This window comes from Nelumbo nucifera, chromosome 3 (genome assembly GCF_055504915.1).
Source record: "Nelumbo nucifera cultivar China Antique chromosome 3, China Antique-T2T, whole genome shotgun sequence".
NCBI lineage: Eukaryota > Viridiplantae > Streptophyta > Magnoliopsida > Proteales > Nelumbonaceae > Nelumbo > Nelumbo nucifera.
The window spans coordinates 15,012,908-15,036,748 of NC_142651.1; the positions used below are offsets into that span (position 1 = coordinate 15,012,908).

General features: G+C 36.4%; 2 protein-coding genes across 2 annotated transcripts; both read right to left on the reverse strand.

The window, feature by feature from the left end:
• Positions 1-6,212: 6,212 nt before the first annotated feature.
• LOC148800970 (uncharacterized) lies at positions 6,213-8,741 on the reverse strand. Its single transcript, XM_088902328.1, has 2 exons — positions 7,633-8,741; positions 6,213-7,540 (listed from the first exon to the last, which is right to left on the reverse strand). Exons 1-2 carry the CDS (start codon positions 7,662-7,664, stop codon positions 6,928-6,930), a joined length of 645 nt encoding a protein of 214 aa, XP_088758454.1. The 5' UTR covers positions 7,665-8,741; the 3' UTR covers positions 6,213-6,927.
• A 3,401-nt stretch (positions 8,742-12,142) lies between these two features.
• On the reverse strand, positions 12,143-21,924 carry LOC104597560 (putative apyrase 6). Its single transcript, XM_010259178.3, has 8 exons — positions 21,062-21,924; positions 20,047-20,159; positions 19,158-19,265; positions 18,024-18,078; positions 15,952-16,143; positions 15,745-15,842; positions 13,460-13,656; positions 12,143-12,581 (listed from the first exon to the last, which is right to left on the reverse strand). The coding sequence occupies exons 1-8, from the start codon at positions 21,672-21,674 to the stop codon at positions 12,311-12,313; spliced, it is 1,647 nt and encodes a 548-aa protein (XP_010257480.1). The 5' UTR covers positions 21,675-21,924; the 3' UTR covers positions 12,143-12,310.
• Positions 21,925-23,841: the final 1,917 nt, after the last annotated feature.

Consider the following 23,841-nt stretch of genomic DNA (forward strand, 5'->3'; position numbering starts at 1 on the left):
TGTTGTTCTCATCCCATAAATGTTTCAGAAACAATGAGGTATGGATAATAAACCCCCCCCCCTTCTTTCTGGCCACATAGAGTGCTACGACAGTGAAAATCATCGCCACTAACAAATTTTTTGAAGTGGGTATTTCTTCGCTACTAAGATAGAAGAAGTACAGCCGAATTTGTTCAGCAACCCATTCCTGAACAAACAATTTGTATAAAACAACAATCGTACTTGATGATTTTTGGTGTTGTGAACGAGAATAAACGTGCAAGTAGGGGTGTCAACGGTATTCGAAAATCCGATTTTAAATTCGATATTTGACATAATCGAATCAAATTCGGATAATTCGAATATCTAATTGGTCGAATTCGGATATCCTATTCTTACCGAATAGTTAATCGGATTCGATTCGATAAATATCTGAATTCGAATGATTATTTAATTCTTATATATAATATATAAAACATTTTATATAATATATATAATAATTAAGTTATATAAATAATTTAATATATTTATATACTTTATATCAATAACATATTTATTTTATATATTTATTAATTATCTAAAATAATTAATTAATTGAATTCGAATCGAATCGGATATTCGAATATTTAATCGAATTCGATCCATTTACACCCCTACGTGCAAGGGTAGAGTAAGATGAATCACCTGTGCAAGTACAAGTTCGGTGAGAGATGTTGGAAAATGGGCTCATTGAAAACTTTGAAGGAGAAGCTCTGGGGTCATTGAGTCTGGTTGTTGGGTCACCGTGTGCGTGTGCATTGTGCGGTATCAAACCTTCATACTCTCCTTTGCTATTTTTAAGGAGTGTAAATAAGCTCCTATTAAAATACTAAGAACAAAGCTTATAATTTTCCAATGTAGGACAAATTCAAAACTGAATTTTATAAGAAAAAAGATAATTTTCCAAACAAATGTGTAGATGCAAATTCTCGTGTAATTGACCAATTAAATCCATTGAATTTAATCTCTTACGTGATTAAAATCCAACAAGAAATGCATGCCAATAGCCAACCAAGTTAGAATATGTTAGTCGTGCTCCATCCATGCTGAATACTCTGGATTCGGGGTTGAGGTGGAAGACGATCCTTTAGGTGTGGAGTGTTTCTCCAGACAAGGAAATGAACCATCCGCATAGCATATAATTAATTGTCTCTGGTAAGTTTTACAGAACTGACATTAGAGAAAGTGGTGAGAGTAATTGGATGTGAACGAGACTGTGACTGGTGGAAACAGCCACAGTGGAAGAAGATTGATCAAGGTTCTCCATTGGTGTGAAAGGTGAGAAAGTGACGTGAGTCCAATAGGCTCTGATATATATATATATATATATATATATATATATATATATATATATATATATATATATATATATATATATACTTTACAAGTGGTTTGTTACAAGTAGGAAACAAGAAACTTCGATATTTAAAAGTTACAACATATTATCATTCTTTGAGTTGCATATGGGCTTTGGGCTTATCTGTGGGTTGAGGTATAGAGTTATCCCTAAAACTTTTGTTCCTCCAACACGACTTCTTCCTCATGCATGGAAGAAAGGTTGTGGACATGGTGTGAACAGGCATTTATCCATGCTTATTTTCCAGACAAACAAAAAATAAAAAAGTCTTTATTAGTGTGTTTCCCGCTCAAAATAAGTGATTATTCAAATAATCACCAAACAATAAGCAAATTCAAATTCAATGTTATTTAAGGAGAGCTCCCCCATTTAAAGATCACGCCTCAATTACTGCTTATACTCTCCTTATTTAAAGCAAATTCAAATTTAGTAGCATATTAAATGCTTATTTAAATGGGGGAGTTAACATTAAATAATAGCCCTCCCAGGCTCTCAGCCTGCACTATTCGCCTATACAAACCAATACTACAAGCATATCAGGATAATACAGGTGGAATGGAATTGAGTTTCAGTCATTCCACTCGTGCTGTAGCCAATTAAAACCAATACATCTCAGCATTTATCGACCAAAGCTTAGCCCTTTGAGATATTGAGTAAGTAATTCTTTGAAAGCTTGGCACTTTTTTTTTTGTTTTTTGTAAAAAAAATGCCCGCATGCTAAATATTCATTCAACATCAATTTTCAGTTATTACAAGACGTAGGAACATATGTAACTGAACAATTAGGAAGGAGGTTTAAGCACCATAATGCTCTAAGGAGGATTTGGATTAACCTCCAACATGGAACAACTAGTACTTTAGCATTACCTTCAAATGAGATTGAATGTAAATCCAACTGCATGGCAAGATTAATGCCTTCAAGAAGAGCCAAAGCTTCAGTAGCTAAAGCCGAATGAGCAACAATTGGAATAGACCGAAACAACCACTAAGGCTCCCCTATCATTACGAACAATTAGACCAATACCAAATTATTAAATTTAGCTTCAGCTTTCCAGCACATGATCTTTCTCAGTGAATTTGATGTGAAGGAGACGATAGAGGTTGAGGACAGAATTCTAAGAGTTGATTACCATATAAACATTGGCTATTCAGGGACCTCACTTTGCTGATGATCATTTCAGGACTCCCTTTATTTTGGTTGAAAATTAACTCATTCCGAGTCTTACAATATCTTATAAGATTGAAAATGTTTAAACCTATTAAAAGTATAAAAATTAATCTATTCAGGGACCTCACCTAATAATTTAAGATTTTAGGTTTAACAGTTCCTTATAAATATACTCCATTAAGAGTATAATAGAGTTTGTTTGATCAAGTGGTCTGGTATTCAGTCATCAATACCCCCACCGCATCATGATTAAATTAGATTTGAGAATAAGGTATGAGTGGGCATGAGCTTATATACTTGTCCACGCTTCAAGCCAGATGGGCACGGTTCCTTGAAAACACCCATTTTATACCGAAACTCAAACAAGTTCAAGGATGAAAGAGTTGACGGCAACTTTTCCAATCAACGCTGATCGATAAAATACAGTAGACTCCTCCATACTTAAATTAGTATCAAACCATATGATGCGGAATTTGTGTTTGGCTCCAAAACCTCAGGCTGATTTGTACCTTTGCATAGGATTGATTATTCGTAAGCAATGACAAGGTACGTAACCAAATTTTCTTTTCATTTGTAAATGTAAAACAAAAGGGAAGGATTTCATTCCACACTTTGTTCCATTCCAGAAGCGGACCTATTAATTAGATGGAGTTGTTACGCCCACCATGACTTGAATAGGATGATAGAATGAGCCGCCGGCCAACGTCAAAATTGTCTGGGTCTTGAAGGGAAACTTGTGTAGTACGGTGGCATTCATATATATAGCTGAACCAATTCAATTTGTGTGTCAAATGGGAAAACTTTATTTATTTTCCCCAATTATTAGAGTTTCATATATTAATGCATGGAAACTGCAAATCTAGAATTTTAGCCCTCTCGATTAGAACTCTATTGCATTATAAGTTCTCCAAATATGTTATAACCCATTGCGCATAATTAGACCAGAATAGACCCCACTCCGGCCCACCCCTTTTGCCACTCTTTTCACCTAAGCTATCAAACTTTAAAAATAAAATTCAAGCATTATTTGTTTATAATTACACATAAAACAATTATAGAATTCCGTTTTTTTTTTTTTTCAAGTGTTCTGTTAATCACGTGTAAGGGTGTCAATGGATCGGTTTTGGAGTGGACCCCCTTGAAACTAAAATCAATTTGGATGGATTGGATGGCCCAACAAGACATATTGAGTCTAGACTTAATGGTCCAAAGTATTTATTGGATTGGTTTGCCCCTCGTCAATCCATAATGAATTCATATTGGATTGAGTTGGATTGAACCAATATCTGGTCTATTTAAGTATAGGTGTCAATGGACCAGATTTGGGTTAGAATTAATCCAAGTCAAAATAAATTTAAACATATTGGATGGTCCAGACATTGAATTGAACAGTAAAAAATTGTCCAAAATATTCATTATATTGGATTGGACCTGGTTCATTTGTGATGGATTCGCATTGGACTGGATCGGATTGGACCCAATGCAGTCCAATTGACACCCCTAAATTCACATGGGTTGATTTAACTTGTTTTGCAAATTGCCAACCTTCACAGAAGTACTTTTAATTATTTCTAATATTATTAATCCATCAGCGAGTAATAGCTAGGAGTTCTTTGATATCACTTGATGTCTGTTTCTTGCATATCAACATTGCACAACCTGAACTTTTTCAATGGAATTGGCTGCTTGCACCGCTTCGTGTAAGTGGCTATGTAACCAATCACGATTGAACACGACAGTCTTCAAGGCCCATCTGTTTCATGCATGCAGCATCTTTTGAAGAAGGATCATACAGAGGAAACAAGTGATTGATCGTCAAGGCCACCATTAGAGCTCAATATGTTGGTAATTAAATATGTATGAGAGCCATGAGAGAGAGAGTGCCTTTTGGCTAATATACTTAAAAAATAGAAATAATACGATCGATTAAAGTTTCATGCATTAAGTACACAGGTGCCTGTGGAAAGAAATTAAGTTGGAAAAAGGCTTTCGAAAACCAATTACCTATATATCTCTCTCACCCAGATGCCTCTCTAGTTTTAACTATATACACACACACACATTTCCATTTCATTTGAAAATTCATATTCAATAAAAATATTTGTAGTGTAAAGCTCTAACGTTGTGGGAATTTCCGGAGAACTAATCTGATAAGTCATGATGATCATCAGAACTGATTCTTTTCTTCTGCTTAATTATTAAACTTTTAAAAAAGAATTACTTTTGACTCAAAATCATTCCTCAAATACTGAATCCTTGGAGAACATCTTGGCTTATAAAACCAGTTTGTTAGGCAAAACCTTGGGTTTAAGCTTGGTTAAATTAAATAGCGGACTTTTCCGAATATCTGCAGTTAAAGTAAGCGGTGAACATCAAATTCAATTGTGGCACCTCAGAATAACATTCTCACCTTCTCCATCAGTATCCTCTATTTTATATAATGCTATGGTTCTCTGCAAATACATTGGGCGTTCAAATCACTAGTTTTTTGTGGTAAAATCTATGGTGTATATATTTTGTGGACTAAATTTCTACCATATAATTCAAACGTGAACAAATCAGTGATAAACTTTACAAGCAAAACAGCAGGAAAAGTTTTCAAACTTGAACAGCACAATCGATGGCAGGAAAAAGTGATTGATTATATATCTAACTAAAAAAGTAACTACCAAACAGTACCAAGTCTATCAGGTCTATTTTCACTGTTCTATTGGCATGAATTGGTGAACTAAGAAGCTCTCAAATAGATCGGCCGTTAATTTAGTGGCTTTACTGAATTTAGTGAGGATGTGTCAGAGAAACTAAGGGAAGTATCTATAATCTATCCATTAGAGCAATATAAGTCTAAGTACCTATAGGAGATAATGACACGAAGCTAGTAGTACTCCACGCACTTAAGTAGAAATTAATGGAACAACCTACCCGTATTAGATAAAGCAATTACACTAAGCATGTTGGCAATTGGAATCAATGTGGAGTCAAATGATTTAATATATTTTTTACATAAATTCTTTGTCAAAGCATAAATTAAAATAGAAAGAAGTAAATTTCCAGAAATCTGTAGGATATATTTCATCGATGCATAGTGTACTATTTATATTTTTCAGCAATGAAGCTAAACCTTCCTATATAAATAAAAACTTGAATTATACATTGCTGTCCATTCCAAGTGGAAATAAAATATATTTTATGAACAATAGAATATCTTAAACCATATTGCCTAAAATTATAACGATGAATGGCCAATTGAGAATATATATATTTTGGTTATTTGAGATCTATAAATAACAAATGGCTATCTTGGGCTTTGGGAGGGGTCAACTAGATACAGGCCTAACCTTTGGCACTTTTTGCAGAAACTGATTGCTCTAAGAATCGAACCAGCTGCATTCTCATGCTTGTCAACATGAGATTCTACTTTATTATAAAATATCCATAAATGAAAAAAGAAAAGCTCGTACAAGTATGCATGAGTTACAAATTAAAGGATGATGAGATTAAGACCATATATCCCATGATATTCAAAATCCCACATCTTTTTTTTTTTTCTAATTTTTTACAGGAATGTCAATCCAACAACAAATATATAGTAGAATTTAAGAAAACGAAAATGTTTCTAAAGAACAACTTGTTGGTCCTTGTCATAATGTTGGTGAAGTTGGAAAAGATCCAATTAAATTAAATGAATAGAACAGGCTGAGGGTATATAAGAGTATGTAAAAGATTGAGAGAGAGAGAGAGAGAGAGAGTTCAAATCAACACATATATTTGTTGTTTGTCCTTAGAGGAAAAACAACAACTAACAAAGATGGAAAAATAGAATGGAACTGGGGGAGCTGATGTATGTGGTGTATCGCGACTGACCCAACATGAAGTGTATATATATATAGAAGTATAACTGTAGACTGCAGAGAGTGAGAGAGATGTAGTTTTCTGGTCATTCAACCTGCAACCTGCAGCCTGCTCAAATTCTGGAAGAGTGAGGAGAAAAACTGAAAACGAAGATGTCACAGAACACACCTATATGCATGTTTTGGGTCGAACACTGCATGCAGATGTTTAGAACTCTATTCCGATCTAATGAATGTCACCAACTCACTACCAAATTATTAACTGATCAACAATCGAGTAAAAGAAGTGATGGTCTCAATGCTTTAATTCATGGAGAAAGAGGACTAATCGGGCATGAAAACTATCTGTCAATCAAAACAAGACCCAACACTTTAGTCTTAAAGATCATTTAAATAGAAACAGCAACCACCAAGTACTTTCGGGATCATATATTCAGCAAACAAACGGCCATCAAGCAAACACCCATCGGTTCATGCCTACTGATCAACTCCATCCTCACATACCTTATTTTTTCTTGTTCGTCTCCCCACGGTCACTTCTCTAGTACTTTCTTACGCTTCGTGTCCATTATCATATTCGTTGATTCTTCTGAAATCTCATTCGCTTCTTCATCATCTAAGCTACTCTCCTCCTTGTCGATCTTAAATTTTTCGATCTGTTCTGTAACCTTAAATATGTCCATGAGAGATCTCTTTCTGGGCTTTCTCGCTTTCGGATTATCCACTCCCTCCGACCCAGCTTCCATTTCCATCTTCATTGGATATTTACTCCGCTGCATCAGAGAACTCTCGATAGGCAAGTCCACCCAGATGTCTGAAACCGGATGCATCAGCCACATTTGATTGCCATAAACTCCCGAAGCCATATTTCCAGCGCCAAAACCCAGATTTTGGGACAAAAGGCCGCTGCTTTCAACACCAGAAACCGTTTTCCCGGTTTCATCTATAATCTTCGTGTTGTCCTCGACAACTTCTTGAGATCTTATCACCTCCAGTTCCTCTAACCACCAACGATATTTCCGGTACGTTAACGGCGGAAGCAGCTTATCTATCTCTTCTGATGTCTTCTCCTGCTCTCCGTCTCCACTACTACCAAACGGCCAACATTTCGCAACGTCAACTTTTCTCCTATTCAAAACATATTCCCTGAAACGCCAAATCACGAGCTTAATTAGGCCACAGAACCAAAGTGATTGAAAACTGAAACCGGAATTCTTAACAAAATCATCTTCTGTTACCTGATGGAGAAGCGCTCGGACGCAGCCGCCATGCTTCAGTCAGTTTCTCCTCAACAAAACAAAATAGAGAAAGATAGAAAGAGAGCGTGTAATGAAAAGATATACCATTATAAATTGAGAGTATCTAGGGTCCGGGGCCCTAGAATGCGAGTCTGGGGTCCACTCAATTTGCCAACGTGTCTCATGCTCAAGTGTTCGTGACCAACTTTTGTAAGAGTGCAAACTAGGACTACGTTGGCCACATAAAATATCGGGATGACGAGATAAATGTTGATGATTTCTGGTCCACTTGATGTCAAAACTGGGACACATCCAGTGATGGGCACAAACAACCCAGCTACAGCCTACAGGTTCTGTCTGGCCAGCCCCAAGAAATTGCGACTGAAATTTTTTACATTTGTTGGCCAAGCCTGATGGGCTGTGTACGAGTCTGGTAAATTTCCAACCGCGTCATTCATGAATCATGATAGGGCAACCCTGGTTCTCACTTCATCCACAAAAATATTGATCAGGCCGGGCCGCCGGGGTGTCTTTGAAACGGAATCCCAAAATTACAGAGGCCAGCGTGTGATTGTTTATAGATTGATCAGCTGCAACGCCCTAATTGGCTACTTCTGTTGGACTCCCTCAAGTTCTTAGATGATGTGACGCGATCATATTCGAAGACTGGAGGGAAAGAGATGCTTTTACGTTTATGGTGGGTGTTTCAGAAATTTCTTGGGGTCAAGGAGGGGATGGGTGTGAAATGAAGTCATGAACATGTACAGCATTAATTCCTTTGTATCAGGTCCAAACAGCCCATTTCATTGCTGCAACTAATTAAGGAATTACTAAAGCTAAAATACTCATTCCTCCTCTTCATTGCAATCGGCAATCTTCATTGCATCATAAGATGGCTCAAATCTAGCTATATAGCTATAATCAATTATCTGTTTTGTCTCGATTCTTTCAGTTCATTGTGTTCGTCTTAATCCAATTTATATATATGCTAGCTGCTTCTTCTTCTTCTTCTTTTTCTTTAACATTTTCCTGTTCAATTAGGTTTCATCAATATACTCATCAACTAATTAAACTTTCAACTAGGATGATATAGATCATCTCGCTTCTATATTTTAATAGGTACGATCACTTGGTCAAAGTGGCTCTGATATCATGTCAAAGAACCATTAAACTTAAAAGCTTAAGCTGTTAAGTGAGATCTTTAAATAAATTTTATTCTCTAACACAGATAGTTTTCTAAGGAAACGATATCTTATATAGAACTTGGTTTTGTAACAACTAATTAACAAGTAATGAAACAGGATATTTAGTAGCAAGATGCATGAAAAGACCTCCAGACTAACTTCCTGAGGTTTCTTCTGAGACATAGACATGGGTATGTATATGGCTGGACATTCTATTTTCCTTTAGCTGTGGCGTTTGCCTTGACCTCATGAAAAAGAAAAATGATTGTAATTTTCAAATTTGTCTTCATTTCTTTTAGCTAAATGGGAGCAACCTGAATGCTAGGATTTTCCATCAGAATGACCACACATTTAAGCAGGAATTGATTCCGCCCAGGTCACATGAATATAAGTAGCTATACTGTATTCCACCTCAGAAATCTAAAATTATAGCCCCTCCTAGTATACTAGTATCTCCCTATAAATCGCATCCTGCCCGTGAATTTGGAATCGATCCACGGTCAAATACGGTGGGGCTCAAATTTCTAAGGTAGACTGAACAATAAAAACCCCTAATATCAAATAGGGAGGTTCATCACTCACTATGGACCTCAAGTCTCAACAACAGACTTGGCTAGCATTTTTCTTAAATACCTTATTATTAACTAACTCATCATTTAGCACATTGCCATTAGAAAACACACACAGATGATCAGTATTCAATTCATTGTAAGATGATGCTTTCAAATGTTGGAAAATGTTATATAGTTACATGACTGAACTACTCAAGGCTAATATTCTGTACACATGGGCATGTTTACTCATAATTGACTACATATATAGCCCGTTATACACAGCCATGCGCTTAGCAAATTCCAATACAACAAAGCAGACTTGGACTAAATACGAAGATGATCTGAGAATCTGATCTGATTGGAATTCGGATTGAATTCAGATTCAAATTCTCAATAATCATATTTCATTTGATTTTATATGACTGGATCCAAATCAAACAGTAGACTATGTTGTATCTCAATGAAAGGCTACCACTTGTTCTCTGCATGTTCGTGGTCTCCTCTCGGGTGATAACCAATGGACACTATTATATGCATCACGTGTTAACCTTCTCATCATATTTTTTGAAACATTATGAACCTGTTTCCCATCTCCTTCCCGATCCCGTTGGAGTACTTAACCCTCTCCTTCCCAGTTCCCCGAACCATAACCCACCTGTAATTAACTGGGTTTTGTTTTTCAACTCGGTGGTGGTGCTTCCATGCCCGTTCCAAATAAATCCAAATAGGTCTCCGGCTTCGGTTTCTATTGAAGAGAGAAAAAACACAAACTTGTAGACAAAATGGTGAAGAACAGAGGGAAGACGAGAAGGCACGAAGAGTTAGAGAAGGATAGTGAAACGTGAATAAAGTGAAGAACAGTGAGAAGGAAGATGGGAAGGCAAGAAGAGTTAGAAAAGGATAGGATTCATTAGAGATTTCTCTTATGTCTCAATGGTGAATCGTAACAGAATAAGTTGCTATTTTTTTGGCAAAAATTTTGGAGATTGCCATGTTTCATGGCAATTCTATGACTTGGGCTGGGCTGTTGAGATGTCAAAATGAGAGAGGGAGAAGAGAGTGATGAGGTGGCTTCATGAGGGAGCAAGAAAGGCTGAAATGAGAGGGGCTGAGAGTTCTTCACTGAGATAACGGAGAAAGCTGAGGTCATGACGTGGCATACTTCTACTTTAATGTATATATATATAATATTAAAGTTGCTTTTAATTTATTTTATTAATAATAAATAATATTTTTAATTTAATTTATCTATATTATTTAATATCTGGTTATAACCAAAATTCAATTCAAATCCGGTAAATATCCAATGGATACAATCCAATTCGAACTCAATTATAAACAAATCAAATTTGAATATACCAGTATCCAATTTAACATGATCCATTTGCAGCCCCTAAAGAGGACGGTTGGACCGGAAAAACTGGTTACCAGTCAGCTATTCGGGTCTGGTTTTACTAGAAACCAGAAAATTGAAAAAAAAAACATTGAAAAGTCAAAAAACCGTTGACCCGGACAGTCGGACCGCTAAACCGTTCGACTCGGGCAACGGTTCGCAGATTAATATTTTTATTTTTAATGTTTTAAATTAAAAAAAAAAACAAAAAATAAAATGCCAATTATATCCCACGATTTTCGAATCCCAATCCCAAGTCCCTTATTCGGTTTAGCCTTTAGGGTTCCCAAGTTCCCTCCTCACTCCTCAATCCTCTCAAGTCTCAACCCTCACACCCCACCACCTGTGGCGGCCATCAACTTTGGCATCCAGCAACGACACACACCAACGGCTACCGACGAACTTGCAGTGGCGACTTGCAGCAGCAGACTACCCGAGCCCACCGGTGGCGAATCCCTAAAGGTATAATTTTTTTACTGGTTTTTTTTTTGTGATTTAATTGATTTTTTGAATTCTTTGGACTTGCTAGAATGGTATAATTTGTTATCATTAACCCTATATATATATATATATGCTTGTTTAGTAAGCATGAATTAATTTTTCTAGAGATTTTTTTCTTTGGTAGGATTTCTAGAGACTTGAGATTGAAAGAAAATGACTCTAAAGGGAACACTTAACTCCTTAATCCTTACTGATTGATGAGGGAACTCTTGATTCAACTTAATCAATCAATTTTCTTTCTTTTTTTTTCTTCAAAAAATATGTTTTGATATGAAATTTATGTTTTTCTTCTCAAAATATGTTCAGATAATTTTTTTCTGAACTGATATGCTTTTTTCTTCTCAAAAAAACAGGTGCTCCATATTTTTTGGATTTTTTTCTGTATTTTATTATTTTTATATTTAGATATTTTTCTTGTTTCATATATTGTTCTTTTTCCTATATTTTTCTGTGTATTTTTTGTATTTTATTTAAATTTCTATGTTATTTTTTATTTTTTTATTTATTTATGACATCACAGGTCAAACCGCTCAACCCAGATGTTTGAACCACCGAACCGGAAAACGGTGCCCTGACTGGTTCGGTTTTAAAAACCATGCTTTGGACCAATCAACCACTCCCTCCCCGTAGGTGAAATTGACAACGGTGCCCTGATTGGTTAAAAGTTTTTCTGGTATCATAGTCGAACCCATAAATATAATCTGATCGGATCATATTGATTCCATTTAAGATTCATGTATAAACGAATAGAATTTGGGTCATCCAAAAATAATATTGGATTCAAATTCCTTACAGAATTGCTATTAGTTGATTTAGTTCAGTCATTTCAGTGCCCACAAAAACGTGAAGGAGAGACGAATATGAGTATACCATTTGAATTTTGAAGCAAAGGTGCCTCGTTAACATGATAATTTCTAAAATGTAACAGTGGGTACAAATTACAAAATATGAGACGAGTATACTAATTGAAGTGATAAAGTTACATGCTTTCTTCCTCTCATCTACAAAACCCAAGAGCAATGGTGGTGAGCTCTTCAAGCAGGCAATCATCTGTTTACACGCATCACGATATAACGTCCTTTTTCCAGATCATAGATTGTTTTTAATTGGGGTTTTCGCCACCTTGACAGGGACCATGCTGTAAAAATCAATATGCTTAAGACAAAGAACAGGGAGATCAATGCGGATGAATCATCACGTGCAATGGTAGCAATCCAATCAGAGAGTTCTACGTCTAGGTTAGCTGTATTCTGCAAGATGAAAGTTCCCAAAGCCCAGTCGAGTGGGATGTCCCCCACCTGATTTGTAAATCCAATCCTGTTCAACAGAAATTTGGATTAAAAGAACTGATATTGCACTGAAACTGCAGCCTAGATAAACCCTTCAGATATTCTCCCTAGCGTCAACTCCTTAACCCCCCCCCCCCAAACGAAAAAAAAAAGATCAACTCCTTAAAACAATTAATCCAAGAGCAAGACTTATGTGGAATACAGATTAGTTGTGTATAGGAAACGCCTATACACAAATAAAGAACTCGAGGTGATTGGACTTGGTTAAGAGAGTAAATCCAGGACCAAATTGGTGTTGCCAAGTTGTAGTTATTACTCCTCTATTTTAGATTTCCGCCCCAAAGAAAAACAACACCTTATATTGGTTTTTTGGGCTTTGTTGGAACTTGAGTCCTGAAAGGGCATTGTCAATGCATTCTTTTATGGATAGCAAGCATGCTCTTGCTAGCCATGGTTTATGAAATAACATCAAACATTTTTCCTACTCAATAGACCAATTGACAGGGAAGGCCAGATGATTTCTAGATAATTACCATTGTTCAAACTGACAGGTTTGAACATAGTTGCATGCTCTTGCTGGCCATGGTTTATGAAATAACATCAAACATTTTTCCTACTCAATAGACCAATTGCCAGGGAAGGCCAGATGACTTCTAGATAATTACCATTGTTCAAACTGACAGGTTTGAACATAGTTGCATGCTCTTGCTAGCCATGGTTTATGAAATAACATCAAACATTTTTCCTACTCAATAGACCAATTGCCAGGGAAGGCCAGATGGCTTCTAGATAATTACCATTGTTCAAACTGACAAGTTTGAACATAGTTCCTAATTAAATAAACCATCTCTATAATCATACAAAAGGATCTTGGGAGGGGATGCTAGAAAGTAGAAAATGGAGTACCTTTTATCATCCAAAGAAATTCCAAGACTGTCATGTAATAGCGCCACAATGTATGCTGAAGAGAAACAATACCGTTGCAAATCATTCTCAGCAAGAGCACCATATTTCTTTTTGAGATTTGACCAATCATCTTCACAAAATTGTTGCCCAGCCAACATCAAATCAGAGAGAGATGCTGTTGGGGCCAGTCCAAAGAACTGCCAAGCAAAAACATAAAGAAATGAAGGCTTACAAATCATGAAACCAAGTCAAAAAACAATGCCATATTTTTCTAACAAGAATCATGAGATTTTTAAAAAGCATCAATAGGTTAATTCTATTAAGTTTAAACTCCCTATGGGCCATAGAAAATTTACCCACTGTTGGTTCCAATTATACAGGGCCTTGGGAGGGGTGGACAGGATATGAACCTAGCTTTTTGACATTTTTTGCACCAAGCAGTCCTTTGTAAGTCCACTATTTTACCATTGCACCAAGCAATGGCCTCTACATTTAAACTCCATATATGAAATTTATTTTTTTGAACTTTATATAAGAAAAGACAATCTAACCAGTGGTCAGTAACTGAAAACCTGCTCAGGTAGCTCAGTCACTAGTTTTGGGCTTTGGGCTCTCTAAACCCTTTGCTTACAAACCAGCACTTATGGGTAAATACACCCCATTACAAAATTCAACAACCCAATTCTACCGTACCATGCCCCCAAAATAAACTTCAACCTAATCAGCCATAACAATTAGGAAATAATATTTGCCCTCCAAGCTCAAAATCAACTATATACCCTCAACCTCAGCTTTTCTCAGATGTTCAAATAGCAACTGACCCACCTTGAGGTCCAAACTGCCACATCTATTTATAGCTCAACCTTGAATCTCAACATACACCTAGGGGTGTCAATGGACCTGTTTTGGGTTGGACCCCATCCAAATCAAAATCAATTTGGATGGATTGGACAGACCAACAAGACATTTAATTGGACCAGTCCAGACTTAATGGTCCAAAGTATTTATTGGATCGGATTGGACCTGGTCCACCTATAATGGATTTATATTGGATTGGGTCAGATTGAACAGATATCCGGTCCATTGGCAGAAAATAAGAATACAGGTGTCAATGGACTAGGTTTGGATTGAAATAAATCTAAATTAAAAGCAATTTTAACAGATTGGACAATCCAGACACTGAATTGGACCGGTCCAAAATGGTCCAAAGTATTCATTGGATTGGATAGGACATGGTTTTGTGATCCATTTGTAATGGACTCATATTGGACCGGATCAGATTGGACCATATCCGGTCCAATTGACACCCCTACATACACCCACATGCTTACTCCAGTATATTTCTACCATGACCTTTAGAATTCTCTTCCAAGCTCCAAAAAACTTTTTTTTATTATTTTTAAAGCTGCAGATAACTTTCTGGTAATGTCTTGACCCCCTAAAAAGAACAAACCCAGTTTTTTTTTTTTTTTAATTTCAACTTCTTTTTCAACCACCAAATTTATATCACATCTTTCTTGTGAGCATGAAAGCTTTTATCAAATGAAACATATTCATCAACCTCTTCATCATCTATAGTGTTTTCTTCTTCCGACTCTGACACACTTTCATTTCCACTTTTTTCACGACCATATTACCTATAATTGCCCCTGAATGCTTGAAAATTGAATTAGAATCATGTTTCTTTGTCTGAATGATGCTCACCTCCACACCACTGGGACTCTTATCTTCCGAACTTCAATTATTTACTGTACCAATTGTTGAAGGTGGTTGCTCCTTATTACGTCCATTACTATTATCATCCCCAACAACCTTCTTGAAAAACCACCCTCAAGCCAATATTGTCCTACGTCCTGTAATCAAACATTCGAACGAGGATCCACCTGCACAAAGCTAACCTTTACTATACCTTCTTCTGTAAACCCTTTTGAAACTTCTACAGAGACCAGCACCACAAAGTCCACTCATCAATCTAGAGAAAACTCTGGTAATATGGACTGAACATGAAAGAAACACCAAATAATAACTTTTCAACACCCCTTGGCCCTTGCCCTTCTGCAGGCGCTGCCACATTAACCCTATCATCCCTTACCAATGATTCCTTAGGAATCAATCCCAAACTCTCACTACTGAAAACCACCAATATATTAGCTTCATTCTCTTTCCTAATGCACCCAAGCTACACCCAAAGCCTACTTAGGGGAACTACAGCACATTTTTTATCTTAATGCAATCTTTGTTACTGTTAAAGAGATCAAAATAGCAAATAATAGAGTTCATAAAACCTTTGACGTATAAAAGAAGTTCTCTGTGGCCAAGAATTTTCCTTGCAGCCTCGGTATGAAGGTTGACCCTATGTAACAGTGCCGGTAGGAGCATTTCTCTGCATACCATTTGAAAGAGGCTTGTCAAAACAGAGGAACTCTTGAAAAACAAAGAGTATTTGGTTCATTACAGTATAGTAGTAGAAGATTTCAGAAAGTATTTGCAACCTTTTCCTTTCTGCAACAGCATAAATGCAGCAGATCTACATTCTGAGAAGTTACCACTAGCATGACGAGTGGGAAGGAATTTGTTCTTCCCATCCAGCATTCCAGGTGCAAGGCTCCATGACTGCAGTCCATATGAATACCCTTTAGGAGAGCATGGATCTATAGATATTGCCTCCTGAACAGATTCTGCGGCTGCATTAGTGATAAAGGAGATCAAAATTTGAAATTTCCAACTCTTTCTACAACCAGTGGCAATACATGTATGGTAAATGAAAAGAAATTTCTTATTGTATCGCAATTCTTTTTTTGTTAACAAGTTAAGAAACTTCAGAACAGAAAACCATAAGAAATCTATGGAATGTAAAATATTGATCTAAAGGGAGAAGGATCAATTTCTTTTACATTTCCTAGTCCCACCATAACCCAGACACCTATTCCACAGAATGAAAGTGACTAGTAAATGGTTGAACAATGACCCCAGAGTTTCAGCCTTTTCCACTTGGCATCCACTTCCAAGAATATTACATCAGATATACTGCCAATATAAGGTATCAGACAAGATAAATCTACTAATACATCTTTTTACCCAACAATATTTTCCACAACTCATAAACTTTTGTGCAGTCAATCCCTTTTTAGATCTGTATGCCAATCCTAAATTTCCCTACAACAGGTTTATGATCAAGTTCTAGTGGTCCTAAACCAACAGCATATCCATATTCTTTTTCTATAAATTTGCTCTAGATGATAAAGCACCAGTTCCAATGTGCATAATTACTACTACTACTAAAATATTTCTTCTTTTTCTTTCCTTCTTTGGTTCTTTTTCTTTTTTTTTTTAATTTTCTTCGTTTGATATAGGTTTCTAAATAGTTAGTGCTTCTTTGTCCTACTAAAGTCCAATAAGAACTAAAAGGTCAAAACAGGATGTTTATCTGCATGCTTAGAAATTCCACATGGATTATCTATGCTTTTAGGTATTTACAGCTTTTTTTGGTCTTCATGATGACTTTGTTATCTGTACTGTTAGTTATTTACAGATTTTTTGACTCTTCATTGTGACTTTGTCATCTGTATATTTTCAAAAATTAAACTGATAGTAAACAATTCTAGAATCTGAACCGTCATATACATGTAGGAGATTTCAGACCATTCATAACCAAAATTAAGCACCAGAAGGTCAAACACATATTGCCCTCTGTACACAACTAACTGGAAACTCAACATTCAAATTACCTTTGTATGAAAAATATCCAAAAGCTAGGCAACAAAAAAATACAACACTATAACAAATGAATCAATTATGTACTTGGCAGATGTCTAGGATTTTGGTTTCCGTAGCACGCTCTACCAAACAAAAACTGACAGAAAGAACAACCACAGCATCATCCAATATGGATAGATTATAAGTGCCTTTTTCTTGGACAATTTCCCTAGTAACTAAATGGATACCGTGCCACTTATGGTTTTCATGAAAAAAATGATATAGATGTATTTAGACCATGAACTTTATCCCCAATAATTGAAAATTTAAAACTGCTTCATCTATCAAATTTCATTATAAAACATACCAAACATCTTAACATATAAATCTTACAGCGGGTCCTAAAACTGCACCTTTTTTTAAATAACAATCCCCATAATTTGAGGTACTATTCAACAATTAAGATGAAGCTTCTTGGTATTTGGTAACTAAAATTCTTAGTAGGCTGAGTTTGACTGAGAAAGCAATAGATCAATCAGCACTTGATAGCACTGTGTAGTGTGGTAATGCTTGTGGTTTTAACAAAATAAATGATTAAACCCCAGTCAAGGGATCAAACTAGAGATAACCATAAAGCCATATGATCAAGGCCATTCAGAACATGCTAGCATATCCAAAATCTAGAAGAATTAATCAAATGAACCAACATCCATGGATGATAAATGAGTTTCATACAGGATTCATGTAGCTGACCCCATATAGTTGGGAATTTGGGATAAAGGCTTGGATGATGATGATGACGACCTTACTTTACAATTAAATCCAAAACGAACAAGATGTTTGGATTAATAAATGCATAACCACTTACACAGTTTCCAATTTTTTGAAATAAGCGACTCCTGCAATGATTCGTATGCAACATTCTGCAAAAGAAAAATGTGTTAGGAACTTCTTTACGTATCCATTTGAACCTCAAAACAGAAAACAAGAGATGCAAATACCTGTAATAAAATAATGGGTGAAGTATGAGAAAAAATTAGAGGATTTCATATAGATAAACTTCAAAGAGATCCCTCCATAAAGTAACTAAGTAAGGAAATCTAATGCAATTAGAAGTAGAGGACTTATGTAGTAATTAAAATTGATCGAAGAAAGGAGAAAAGTTGCATGGCTGGAAGAACAAAATAGCATCAAAAACCACTGTCCCAACATCATTTGCATAAGCAGAAAACACTTTCACAATAGTTTTTTTTCCTTTTTTTGATAAATACCACTTTCACAATAGTTTTACAACAGATACTTCATAAACCATACACTAAAATTATCAACACCATCATGAACAACCTACCTTACATATGAAACATGTGGTGCACATGCAAAGGGTTGGGTATTTACAAATCGTAGGACCAAGGATCAAGATTTTGTCATGTATTGGGGCATATCGAGCATATTGTATCATGTCATATCCACCCTGTCCAATACGTGAAATATAATATCTTAAGATAACCAGGGGGTAGGCCTTGGTAAGACCGACCCCCTGTAAAACTTTGAAAAAAAACTAAAAAGAATGTAGAGCATGTTGATTAAAACCCCCAACATGCACATTCCAGCCTATTGGAGTGTATCGATATTTTGAACCTTGGGTAGGAATATTCTAAATGTTGTTTTCCTGAATCTTTTGATAAGCTACAAGAATGATTTGATCCTTTGGCATAATGCACTTCATACATGGCCTCCAAATTTGCTAAAATATTCAAAACAAAAGTGATAACCTTTATCATGGGAATAAAGATTCAGAGTATAGGCATGGATTAACAATTAATGGAAACCCTATAAGCTCCTCTAAAAGAAATTGTGTATACATGAAAGTCAAGGAGCAGGTCATGCATATGGATGATCTCCATGGCATTTTTCTTACATTAAGCATGAGTGACACATATAAGATATTCAAATTTGACAAGGTACAAGTACAAGAAAAATAATAGGTTTACACAATAATTACCTGGCCAAAATGAAGCAAGCTGTGGCTATAGAGATTGTAGGTGAACTTCCCAAACTTAAGAGTGTGTGAGAACTCAGGAGGCAGAGTTTCACTTGAAGCAAATGTGACCTGAAATTAAGGTACTTCAATCATTAAAAATCACAATTCAGCATCTCTTCCTTCCTAAATTTGATGTACCAAAAAAAAAGCAGATGCAACAACTCTTGTAAGAAAAACCAGAAGTAGAATATGTAAGTAACTATATGTAAATTCCAGAGAGCACAAACCTTTTCTTTTTTATCATTATGTTTAAACCTTTTATTTTCTCACAATTCATTTGAGAAAACACTTACAAATAGCTCCCTTACATTAGGTTTCCAAACAGAAAACACCGATATTATACTTTGAGTTTTTTAAAATACAAGGTTTACCCTTGACCAACTTCATTTAAAACATTTACTAAAATACCCCAAAGAAAATAGATTTGCTTCTCTTTATTTGACTTAAGCCCTTTTACCTTACTCTGTCTGAGAAGAGAAGAGAATAAAGAATATTTACTCTTCTGAAAGTTGTTAGGTAGAGTGAGAAAAAGGTAAAGTTGGTATTTTAAATTGTATATGGTAATGCCTTAACAGTGCAAAGGGCATTTTGGTAACTCAACATCTTCATTACTGAAAAGATAGCAAAAGGGAGGTATTTGAAACTTTTTTCAAAACTGTATGAAAAAGAAAGAGGGTTCACAATTTAACAGAAAAAATGGACCTTGAAAGAGTTGAAAGATAAAACAGGTTCTCTGGCCAACCCCAAATGGTTGGGACAAGGCTTCACTAAGTTGAAATACTCATATTAAATATGATTATTCAAAATCTTGACAAAGAAAACCACTAGAGTAAAGAAAAGGAAACTGAACCTGAGCAGAAGCCCCACCAAGTTCAATTATTCCAGTTGTTTTCTGAGGATCACCTCCAAGACTGCCAAGGGCATAGTTTGCCGCAACCCAAGCATATATTCCTTCATCAGAACCTATAAAAGATGAATTATTGACATTAGGTTTCTAGAATGTAGATTAAGGATCTACCAATAAATCACAAACCCAGTGATGATAACACAGAGCTTCCACAGGTTATCAAGTGCAAATTGCAGCACTTCCCATCATCACAAAACAAGCCAGTTACCACACACCACATGGATTTGACTATGATATAAGCAAACCTTCAACATCTTTTTGTCTGAAGTAACATACAAGAAATGGAAAAGTTGCACTTGAACACTTCCGCAAGGCATTTGAAAAGTTTCAAAATTTTTTAAATGAAAAATACAGAACATTTTAAGAAGAGCAAAACATAAAGACAAGTCTCACTGTAATATGTGTTGTATTTAAACAACTGACGGAAGCCATTATCCCTAGCTCAATTTTCAAGCTGTCCCAAGGCGAAGCCGTTACTTGGTTGGCTTGTAGATAAACTAAGGACAGGGAATTCAAGCATTTAAAAGTAGATCTCACAAACAAGTCCAAACTAGCCAACCAACCAAAATTACACTTATTCACCTGATTAAGCAAGAGAATATTAGTCTTTTTCTTCTGCTTATATAATTTCTTTCTCTCCTGATGAGTGAAAAAGGTTTATCATCTCAGAAACATTAATGAGGGTAAAAATTTTGCAACTAATTAAGACAAGGAGCTTTTATCTCTCAGCAAGTTCTACCGTTTACAGGCATTTATAGGACCCTGCACAAAGCGAGGAAGGTTCAGAAACAGAATGATGGACCGAGTGAAGGTTGCTTTGTGTAAATTCCAACTCGTGCTGTATTGGTAATACACTCAAAAACAATAAAGCCTTACAGGATGGCTAGCACAAGGTAAAAGCTGGGAAAAAACCTCGATTGTATGAAATTGAAGTGAGATCGAAAACCAAAACCTCTACCTGTAATAACAGAAGCCCAGTCATCTTGAAACTTAAAACCCGAGCGCCGAAGAATCTTCCTGCAGGAGTCCAATATCCGCTCCTGAACATCCAAATCAAGCCTCCGCAAACCCGCAGTTGCCATGAGCCTAATTTCACTCTCTTCCCAATAATCCTTTGGAACTCTCTGCTTGGCAAAGTCCAAAAGCCCCAACAGAGAATTACCGGCATCTTTCGGGTTCGCCGAGAACGAAGATAAACCTGGATTTACCCTCATCGACACCAATCCATCCTTCCCAAAAGAAAAAAGCGGCATTCCTTTCTCGTTGATAGAGAACCTAAACACGTGAATTCGAGTGCCTGTGCTCCCACCGTCGATAATAATCGAAAATTTTCTCTTCGAAAACGGCGAATTTAAGGAACCTCTGACGATGTTGAACAAAAAACAGAACACGGCGGCGGCCAGTACGACGGCAACGAAGACCGAGAGATGTCGTGTGCGTTTCATGCTTGTTGAAGAAATTCGGGAGAAGAAGTTGTTGGACCTAGGAGCGTTGGGCCGAAACTGGAGCTTTAACGAATCCATCTTCTGTCGTGTTTGGACTGCAGGAGTTGGAGCATTCAACCGTCTCATCAAACTCTAGATCTCTGCGAACGATTGTTGAAAGAGAGAAAGAGAAAGCTAGAAAAAGATAACATAAGAAGCATAATGTCTCTAAAATTCCAGGGCACTGCAGAGATGAGCGATCGGAGACAGAGAGGGCCGTGAAAATTCCGCCCCCTCTCTCTCTCCGTCTGGTCGCCGTCCTGAACTCTGGATGCCGGATTTTTTTTTTTTTGTTCTTTTTCCTTTGTGGAGGTGACTTTTTACGAGCCGGTTCAGTCTATAATAGTCCAATCCATGAACCGGGTCTGGCGGACGATGACCTGACCAGGGGTGGCGTAAGATCCTCTCCGGTTCACGTGGCATCAGCACGACTCTCCAATAGTCTTTTCCCACTTCTTTGGGAAACTTCGGCCTAAGGTCGTGTATTCGTGTGGAACATGATCCCATGAAATCACATCGGGTATGAAACCGGATCCATTGGCCTAAGGTCGTGTATCCTCTGGCCAGTGCGTTTGCAACTTTGCCGTTTGGAATCGAAGAAATAGTGAAACACAGAAATGGCGCCACGTCAAAAGCATCTTATATGCGAGCTTATAAGATAAGATGTTCCCAATCCACGGTTTAGATGTACTGTGGGGCGTCTGTTAGGCGCGCTCTATGGGACGCCAATGTGATCTGACCTTATAGTACTCAACCGATTTTTTTTTGGTAAAATATTCAACCGACTGACTCTGGTAAGTGCAAAATTGAGTCGGAATCTGCTGCATTTGCTTGCTGACGATGCACTTGCATTCGGAATGTGACAGTCTGACGAGTCTAACAGATGTTCCACTTGATTACTTGAAGGTATTTATGCACTTGTAATACGACACTTTCACCAGACTGAATCCATATAAACGACAATTGAGTATCCATCTATGATACCAAAAAGACATTGGCACCGAAAAGAGCTTTGACCCCTAAACTTCCATTTCCAACACTTTGGCCCCGGCCCGTTTAAGAATAAGATGGGTACCCTAATAAGATCCTTAACGATAAAATAAAGTTCAAGATGACCACAAAGATCTATATTTTTATGAACTGGGACACTATTTTTCCAAATTGTTCATCTCACTCTCCTATCGTTTTTTTCTAAAAGGGCTAATAGCTGAAATAGGGCTGTTAATGTATCGAGTTTGATTCGATGGATCCAATGGATTCAAATTGATTGGACCGGTTGTGGTTTTACGATATGAATTAATGGTTCGGTTTCAGTTTCTAAGCTATTGTCCTGGTTATTATCGGTTTGAAATTGGTTCTATCCACTTCCGAATCAGTTTAGACCCGATCTAAGCCATATATATAATATATTAAATGTATAAATATGTATGTGGATATATATACATATTAAATGTATAATATTTTCAGCAAATTTGTTGGATCAGACTTGATTGTCTTGAGAAGCAATTCAGTTCCAGTTCTTGAATATTTCTTATACTCTGTCTCGACCTAGACCTGGCTCATTGCCATCCCTAAGTTGAATCTTTTCCTTTTTGTTTTCAAAATAAAAGGCAAAGGAATTTCTATTTATTTAATTCCCCTTGGGCGTTAGAAATGATATTATATTTTGTTTGTTGACATGTAATTGGATAGATATTTCGGAGTTTTTATGTGATGGAGACAAATAGAAACAGAGAGGATGAGGATGAGAAAAGGGTTTTACTTACTCTCATTTTCGTCCAAGACTAAATTAGAAGATTTCATGGTCACTCATCGGTTGTAAAATTAGAATTTGTGAGGAATGGGGAACCTTCTAAGAATCAGATGAAGTAAATTCAACAAAAGCCCATCATTTTTATTAATGGGAAATTGTTAGAGCAACTCTTTTTGCTGGTGTTTGGAATTTTGTTTTTAATGATAATCTTTTTTTTTTGTGGTTGATTTTCTAAATTTTGCTATGAGTAAATTTAAAATAAAAAGCATAAAGATATTCTTTTAAGGTAAATAAAGATAATTTATCTTTTCCTGCAATGTGATGATTGCTTTATATTACATCTAAAATGCTAGGAATAAGATTGTCTTTAATAGGGTTGTTCACAGGTCGGGTTGGGTCGGTTTAGTAGTGTTTTTTCAACTGATTCGACCTAGTCGGATTACCTATAGACCAAACCGAAACCGACCCTCTATTAAGTAAAACAGACCTGGCCGGTTTGAG

Coding starts and splice junctions, on each gene's coding strand:
- LOC148800970 (XM_088902328.1), bottom strand. CDS start 7,664: ATGGCGGCTGCGTCCGAGCGCTTCTCCATCAG. Junction 7,541..7,632: donor TCCGAGCGCTTCTCCATCAG/GTAACAGAAGAT, acceptor TTGGCGTTTCAG/GGAATATGTTTTGAATAGGA.
- LOC104597560 (XM_010259178.3), bottom strand. CDS start 21,674: ATGAGACGGTTGAATGCTCCAACTCCTGCAGTCCAAACACGACAGAAG. Junction 18,079..19,157: donor GCTTGCTTCATTTTGGCCAG/GTAATTATTGTG, acceptor TTTCTTTTGCAG/AATGTTGCATACGAATCATT. Junction 16,144..18,023: donor TTCAAAAAATTGGAAACTGT/GTAAGTGGTTAT, acceptor TCACTAATGCAG/CCGCAGAATCTGTTCAGGAG.